Here is an 8,876-nt window from a genome sequence, read left to right as displayed (position 1 = left end):
TCTATTTATTAACCTAATTGCAATTCCTATTCTACAGCACTCTCTCGCATTAGTATAATGCACCCCCGGGGGGACAACCCTCCTAAGGGGCTCTCCGTTTTTCTAAATTTATTTAAATTTAAATTTTTCCACGGACCTTCCGTGCGAAGCTCGACAAAAAAGTCCGCGGACAGAATAGCCCGTAGTTGCCTATACAGAATTCCACGGACTTTCCGTACGAGACCTGCTTCGGAAGTTCGTGTAGTAAATCTCGATTTTTTATTTTTCCTTTACTCTATTTCGTACTAAGTCGGGAACACTGTATTCTGTCTTTCCTCACGGGCGCGAGAGAGAGGTCTCTACGCACCTCGTGGCTCTCGCTCGCTCCTACTGACTGACGCGCTCCCTTAAGGCTGACGTGCAGTGTTTTCTCTTTCTGCCGACTTCTCTCTTACTCTAACGAATTTCTAATAATCGTTATTACTGCTTTAATTTCTGTCCGATTTTCGAATTAAAACTGGTTTTGGATAGGCCTCGTAACCCCCTACCTCGCTTTTTACTCCTTTTTTGAGGAATCCCCCTTTTTCTAAAATTGATCCATTTTTATTATTATTATTCTATTAGAATTCCACGGACTTTCCGTGCGAAACTCGTTGAAAAATCTCAAATTTTGCCTTCTCCCTTGTAAGACTACTCCCTCCTTCACTTTTTCCGTTGTACCCGGGTCAACCCCTTCGGATTTCTCCTCTCGGGGTGCCTTCTTTCTGTGAAGTTTCCCACTATCCGTATCCTTTCTAGATGTTTTTTTCACTTTTAACTATCACTTTAACTATGTATATGATGTACTATGATTAATTAATCAATTAGGATTAATTTGAACACACGCGGGTATGAATTTCAAATTTTAGCTTTAGTCGACACCAAGACGCTGCTGCTACTTTGAGAATCCAAAACGCTCTCGCGTCACCCTGCAGCCTCGTGAGACGCGTCGTCCACGACGCCGGTCGAGCGAAACAAGGTGCGTTACCTTGATCGGACTCTCCAAACAACTGTCCGGAGGGACTTTGATGATCGGTGTGTCACCGGCATCGAGGATCCACGAAAACCCGGCCTAGGTAGGGAGGTTACGGCGATAGCCGTGATCTAACTCTGCTCCTGTCCTTTCCGAGTCCGCCTTACATCGTCCACAGGTAGCATTACCGCGGTCGAACGTTTTATATCACGAGCACCGTATCACGGAAACCGCGCACCGTCTCCGGAAGCACCGTGTACAACGTAGCGTAAAGGCAGCGAGCACAATTCTATTTCCGTACACTTTACTGGTTAAATTTGTTACGTCGCGATGCTTTCCTTTCGGAAAGTAGGCGCAGGGAGGATGTGAAACACACGAGCGGCTGTCTGTTTCAGGCGGGAGACGTTATTTCGTCGGTGGAGGGGTCCAAAAAGCAACAGAGATGCAAGAATTTAGTTCTTCCACAGTTTAGACATTAATTTATTAAAAGTTTTTCTTTACAAGAGAAATTAGAAGAGTACATAGTTAGTTATACTGTTCGCGTCGGAGGATAGGGGAACAATATGTTCGCGTAATGTTTAAAACGAGGGTCGCTGATTGGGAGGGTCCTAATGTCTGATACAACCCTGGCAGTGTTCCTTGGCCGTACTCCTGGACGATTTGTGCCTCCTTCATCGTCGCTTCCTCGTCGCTTCGCGTAGTAGAATGTGGGGTGACACAGTCAAGGGGAATTGTCATCCCTTAATAATTGGGAATACGTCCTTTTAATGGAAGTACGTCAGGTCGCCCTTCTTTCGTGCGCGGATCTGTATGTGTACCAGCACTCGAAATCCTGGGATTCGTTGTGCGCGGATCTGTTTTTGTACCAGCACTTGGAGGAACGACCTTAAAGCAGAAGGCTTTATTCCGGCTTTATTCCAGCTTTATTCCAGCTTTATTCCAGCTTTATTCCCACTTTATTCCCACTTTGACCAGTCCCAGCGGGTGGTCTTTATGTTCTACCCTGCATATTTTCACTTTCGAGAAGGTAGTTCTGCAGCGGGTGATTCTAATGCTGCTCTCTTTTGCCTGCGAGAAAACAGAAAGAAAAAAGGCCACCTAGGTGCAGGTAGCGTATTAATGCGGGTGTGATTTGAGGGGTGCACTTGGTGAGTGACAGGGACAGCGCTATGGTACTGCCGGTGTGAGAAAGAAGGGTGCGCTCGGCTGGTGGAGCGAGAGAGACAGCGCTATGGTGCTGTCGGTGTAAAGGAACGTTCACCGTGCTAACTGTACGGGAACGTTACAAATTATTTAATCCCGTACCGATCCCGTTTCTCGCGCCGTTTACTCTCCTATAGGAGCATGACCATAGGTGCTCCTAGAGGAGCACGAACGCGAGGAAACCGGCCACCGACAAACCAGACTCGTTACAAACGATGTGCAACAGACCTAGCATTGAAATATAATAGCGACTTAGATGCTCCAGAATTTGTATGTGGAATTGAGAGTTTCAAATATCAAACCATGGAAATTTTTGAAAATTTAGAGTATATGGACGCTTTTCAAATCTTGCAAAAAAATTACGAACTCTCATTACAAAACGCGTATCCAAATCTAGACATAGCATTAAGAATTTTCATAATAATGCCTGTAACAACAGCTTCCTGCGAACGTTCGTTTAGCAAATTAAAAATTGTAAAATACCTTCTGTTTAGGATTCAGCTTAGAATAAGTTAGTTTTAAGATGTAGAAGTCGAGCGATACCGTCCTCGATAGCCCCCCGCGTTACCCGTACCCAGGATTTGCGCTCCTGCCAACCCGCGGTACGCGACGTCCGTGTTTTTGGCGATTCCCGGTATCGCGCTCGTGAAGCATGATCACGTGATTACCGAGAACCACCGTTAATCATGCGGTTTACCTGGTCGCGGAGAATCTTTCGAACGCTCAACTGATCCAGACGTTACGCAATCGCGCCCATTATTCTTTGTCCGCAATCATTACGTTGCCGGTCATCCTACATTGTTTCGTTTACCGTCGATCGTGCCACTACGTCGTGATTGCATCCAGTTTCGTTTCGCGATTGTTGCAATAAACGAAAGTTTTACCGGAGCTACATACGGTTGTGTCTGATTGGCCTCTTTCCCAGATCACTTCGCTCACACTTTTCATACGATTTCCCTTTCCGAACTCCCTTCAGTGTTCAAACCCGATCCGACAAAACACCTATCCATACAGTCCACTCCCCAACCTCAAATAGTCCCGGGTTCCTGAACATTTTGGTCCTTCGAGCCGGATACAGTGAAAATCGTGAATAAGTAACGTGGGAACGTTTTGACGAAGAGAAGATGGCCGCCAAATTTGAAGACGTGATGTTGGAACAGGAAGCCGCCATGAGATCTCTCGTTCGTGTCCTTCCCAATGTGAAGAAGATGGGACAAAACAACTTCACCGTGGCCAAACTACAACAACGCTTGGAGTTCCTGAAGGATGCCTATGCCCAATGTCGGGAAATTGATCGGCGCCTCCAAGCCTTTCGACGACTCGAAGGAGCCGAGAAGGTCGCCTATTTCAAAGACGAGCAGTTCAGCCTCTGCGAGGATGAGTACCACGTAGCCGCAGATTTCATTGCCGACCACATCGACAAGCTGCAAAAGTCCGGTCCAACCTCGTCGGCTCCAACGATGCCTGCCGCAGCCCAGTCACGCAGCGATCTTCCCCGCATCGGCCTACCGACGTTCTCCGGAGAACCCACCAAGTGGGAAAGTTTCCGAGATAAGTTCACGTCCCTTATCATTAATGATGAATCGTTGTCCGACGTTAAACGACTTCATCATCTTAATTCGTGCGTGAAAGGCGAAGCGGAAAACCTAATCTGTAACCTCCCGGTTACGGACGCCAATTTTAAGATCGCGTGGGATACATTAGTTCAGCGTTTCGATAATAAACGCGATTTAATTCAAGAGCATTTGAAAACGCTCTATTCTCTTCCGCACGCTTCGGACGCGAGCGAGCTCAGATCCCTTCGAGATAAAGCCCACAAAACGCTTCAAGCTTTACGGAATTTAGAACGCCCTGTCGATACGTGGGACGATATGATCGTGTATTTGTTAGTATCGCGATTAGATAGATCATCTCGCAAGGCGTGGGAATTAAAGTTGGGCGAATCCACCGACTATCCGACATATGCCGAGCTCGATAAATTCATCGCGACGCGAATTCGCGCGCTCGGCGCTCTCCAGTCGATTCCAAAACAATCGAAGCGAGTCGTTCAAACTCACGTCGCGACCTCCAACCGTTTGTCGCGTCCTCGTGACGCGCCCTTGGTATGTTCGCTATGCAAAACCGAACATCTCTTAAACGCGTGTCCGCTGTTTAAATCCAAAACAACATCGCAACGGTTTGAGTTTGTGAAAGGTGAGCGGCGCTGTTTGAATTGTCTGAGTCAAAAACATACCGTCACTGCTTGCCCCAGCAAGTACGCGTGTCAAAACTGCGGACGCCGACATCACACCCTCTTGCATTTTGACTCACCACCCTCCGGTTTAGCTGGGCAAACTGTAAAATCAACGCCTGATTCTCGTCCTTCGGCGAGTAACCAGATTGCGTCCCTTGTAACGTCTAATACATCGTTCGCCACTCCTCGAATTTTGCTTGCTACAGCGTGGGTCATCGTGACCTCCGTCGCCGGTCAGGATGAATGTGTACGAGCCCTGCTCGACCAAGGTTCCTCCACCACTTTGATGACGGAATCGCTCGCGCACCGATTACGAGTACCCCGGCGCCGCGTCTCCATCGCTATTACCGGCATTGGAAATCGCGCCATTAATGCACGACATGCGGCGACAATAAATATAAAATCCAAGCGCGGCACCGGCTCGACCCTATCAACCACCGCGTTGATCTTACCCTCACTAACGCGATACGTCCCTGGCCGAAGTCACCAGACAGTCTCGTGGCATAATACACGCGATCTCGATCTAGCCGATGAAAACCCCACGAGTTCCGATCCTATTGACATAATCATAGGAGCGGATCTATACGGTTCCATATTATTAGATGGACTCCGTGCTGGATCGACGTACGAGCCGACAGCGCAAAATTCAATATTCGGATGGTTTTTGTCTGGACCCGCCGGCTCGAACGATCTCTCAAGTAGTTCAGTTGTCCCAACCTATCACTGCTCCCCGTCCGACTCGCTTGATCTCGAGCTTCGTCGTTTCTGGGAGATTGAGGAGATCCCGACTAGCTCTCATTTCACGGACGATGAACGACAATGTGAAAATCATTTTCGCAATACGCATAGGCGTGACTCGTCCGGTCGTTATGTCGTTCGTTTACCCTTCAAACGAAACCCTCCAATCGAAATCGGGTACTCGTATCGAATCGCCGAGCGAATGCTCACGAAGTTAGAAATTCGATTACAATCGAAACCCGCACTCTATGCCGAGTACGATGATTTCTTACGCGAGTACCTGCAGCTTGGGCATATGCGCAAGCTCCCTCCGTCGAGTATCGACGCCCCCCGCGCCGTGTATATTCCGCATCACGCGGTGATACGCGAGAGCAGCGCAACAACACACCTTCGTGTTGTATTTAATGCGTCCAGCCTCACTAGCAACGGAACTTCGTTGAATGACCATTTGTTGATCGGACCCAAGCTACAAACCGATCTTCCGACCATAATTCTTCGGTGCCGACAATATCGGTACGTATTAACGTCCGATATCACCAAAATGTACCGCCAAATACTGGTGGATCCGCAAGACGTTGACTATCAGCGTATCCTGTGGCGGTCGTCCCCGTTGGAGCCCATGGGCCACTATCAGCTGCTGACCGTGACTTACGGCACATCTCCGGCCCCCTTTCTCGCTCTTCGAGTCCTACAACAACTTATAGAGGACGAAGGGCGCCAATTCCCATTAGCCACGCGCATTCTTCAACACCACCTGTACGTGGACGATTGTGTCTTCGGAGCGTTCGATGAAGCCACGTTAATCGAGACTCGAAATCAATTGATCGCACTGCTCAGCAGAGCACAGTTCCGGTTGCATAAGTGGACGAGCAACGCTCCGCATTTGCTGATGGATATTAGTCCTCATGATTGTGGAATCGTCCAGGAGAAAGTGTTGCACTGCGATGACACTGTCAAGGTCCTGGGTGTCGCGTGGAATCCCGAAATCGACGCCTTCCGCTTCAAAGTCACCCTTCCTCCTGATCCCGCGTGCACCAAACGGACGGTCCTGTCAACCATTGCTCGCATTTTCGACCCATTAGGATGGGTCACTCCCACTACAGTATATGCAAAAATTCTCATGCAACAGATGTGGTTGCAGAAATGCAGTTGGGACTCCCCACTTCCTCCAGTTCTTCTCGAACGCTGGGAGAAATATCGATTAGAATTGCCAATGCTTAATTCTCTCTCAATTTCTCGCTGGACGCACCAGACTGTAAACTTCGGCTCCTGTGAATTACATGGGTTCGCCGATGCATCTACCTTGGCGTATGCCGCTACAGTGTATCTGCGCCTTATTAATCCCTCCGGTCACGTCATAGTATCGCTACTCGCCGCCAAATCAAAAGTAGCTCCAGTCAAACCATTGACTGTTCCACGGCTCGAACTTTCGGCCGCCCTTCTCCTTACACATCTCGTCGTCTTTGTGCGAAAATCACTGCACGAGCTGCCGGATAACATCCCGTGTTATTGTTGGACAGACTCGACCATCACGCTGTGTTGGTTGCGACAACCCGCGTCAAAATGGAAAACGTTCGTTGCGAATCGGGTGGCTCAAATCGAGACCACTCTGCCCGATGCCACTTGGCGCCATGTACCGACTGACGAGAATCCCGCCGATTGTGCATCTCGCGGCCTGCTTCCGTCGCAATTATTGCCTCACAACCTTTGGTGGACAGGCCCTTCGTGGTTGCACCAAGCAAACGACCAATGGCCTCCCAATTTTCCCGTTTCTCCAGCTGACGCGCTCACCGAGGAACGTCCAACCATTCAGGTTAACATTTGCCACGCTCGTACGCCATGGGAGTTAAGGGATCGGTTCTCGTCGTGGCCAAAATTATTAAAAGTCAGCGCGTACATTTGTCGATTCGTTGCACGCACTCGAAAACAGCCCGGGGTGACTTCAAACTTCGTACGACAAGCCCTCGATGCGTCGGAGATTCAATCAGCCAAAATATTTTGGCTCCGAGAAATGCAACGCGATCTTTTTCCGGAGGAGATGCATGCTCTTCGTAACCAACGTCCGCTCAACAAAACCAGCTCTATCCTCTCCCTTAATCCATATCTAGACGAGGACAACTTAATTCGAGTTGGCGGACGCTTAAAAAACGCCAAGTTATCGGAACAAGAAAAGCATCCGATCATATTAAAATCACACCCAACCTTGACGCTCATCATTGTTCACGCTCATCTGCGCGCCCTTCACGCTGGATCGCAGCTCACGATGTGCGTCCTCCGCCACGAATATTGGATTTTGCGAGCGCGTCCCACAGTCCGAAATATCCTTCATAAATGCGTCAGATGCGCACGCGAAAAGGCCGCGTCACAAAATGTATTGATGGGCGAATTACCGGACTTTCGAGTTACGCGTTCGGCTCGAGCGTTTTTACACTGCGGTCTCGATTATGCCGGCCCAATTCAAACCCGCACATCACCCGGCCGCGGGCGTCAGTCTCGCAAATCTTATATTGCCCTCTTTGTATGTATGGTCGTAAAGGCCATTCACTTAGAACTCGTAAGTGATTATTCGTCGGATGCGTTTCTGGCAGCGTATAATAGGTTTTGTTCGCGACGCGGCATTCCGAATGATATTTATTCTGATAACGGCACAACGTTCACAGGCGCTGACAGCGAGCTCACGACTGCGTTTCGTGCAGCCACTCGTGATCCTACAACGCTTAATCGATTAGCGCTCGATCGTGTCACGTGGCACTTTACTCCACCTTCCGCCCCTCATTTTGGAGGATTGTGGGAAGCGGGCGTGCGTAGCGTGAAGTACCACATTAAACGAGTTGTTGGAGCCCACACGTTGACCTTCGAAGAATTAACGACTGTGCTGTGCCAAGTCGAAGCATGTTTGAATTCGCGTCCACTCGCAGCAGTCTCCGAGAGTTTTGACGACTATTGTGCCCTGACTCCGGGACATTTTCTGATTGGGTCAGCCCTCACAGCAGTTCCTACTCCATCTCTGCTCGACATAAAAGAATCACGTCTCTCGCGTTGGCAATTATTGCAACAAATGATGGAAAGTTTTTGGCAACGATGGTCGCAAGATTATATGCAGGGTCTCCAACAACGAGTTAAGTGGAAAACTCAAAAGCCCAATATTGTCGTCGGGCAATTAGTTTTATTACGGCATGCTAATCTCCCCCCATGCAAATGGGAACTCGGCCGCGTCGTCGCGTGTCATCCCGGCGATGACGGCATCGTGCGTGTTGTGACGGTGAAAACCGCGCAATCTGAATATAAGCGACCCATCGTCAAATTGTGTATATTACCGATGGACCTCCCGTCCGAACAGCCTTGTCCGTTGCGCGATGATGCGCAACCCATCGATAGCAGCTCTTAAACCGTACCGAGGTAAACAGAGGCCATGTATATATGTATATAGTGTATATAAATAGATATAAGCAATGACGCATCTGTCTAGCCCGCGACTCGCGATACGCCGTGTTTTTGGGCGATCTTTGTGTATATACATCCCAGCGTGTATCGCCGACCGTTGACGGCGGGCGGCAGTGGATATTGACATTCAGCTTAGAATAAGTTAGTTTTAAGATGTAGAAGTCGAGCGATACCGTCCTCGATAGCCCCCCGCGTTACCCGTACCCAGGATTTGCGCTCCTGCCAACCCGCGGTACGCGACGTCCGTGTTTTTGGCGATTCCCGGTA

At 49.2% G+C, this 8,876-nt stretch overlaps 1 protein-coding gene across 1 annotated transcript; it reads left to right on the top strand.

Moving 5' to 3' along the window:
* Positions 1 to 2,335: 2,335 nt before the first annotated feature.
* On the top strand, positions 2,336 to 8,553 carry LOC143219742 (uncharacterized). Its single transcript, XM_076445622.1, has 5 exons — positions 2,336 to 2,464; positions 2,724 to 2,796; positions 3,314 to 7,430; positions 7,715 to 7,719; positions 7,826 to 8,553. The coding sequence occupies exons 1-5, from the start codon at positions 2,336 to 2,338 to the stop codon at positions 8,551 to 8,553; spliced, it is 5,052 nt and encodes a 1,683-aa protein (XP_076301737.1).
* Positions 8,554 to 8,876: the final 323 nt, after the last annotated feature.

This window comes from Lasioglossum baleicum, unplaced genomic scaffold (genome assembly GCF_051020765.1).
Source record: "Lasioglossum baleicum unplaced genomic scaffold, iyLasBale1 scaffold0065, whole genome shotgun sequence".
Lineage (NCBI taxonomy): Eukaryota > Metazoa > Arthropoda > Insecta > Hymenoptera > Halictidae > Lasioglossum > Lasioglossum baleicum.
The sequence above is the reverse complement of the archived record's forward strand: the minus strand, read 5'-3'. Positions and strand labels throughout refer to the sequence as shown.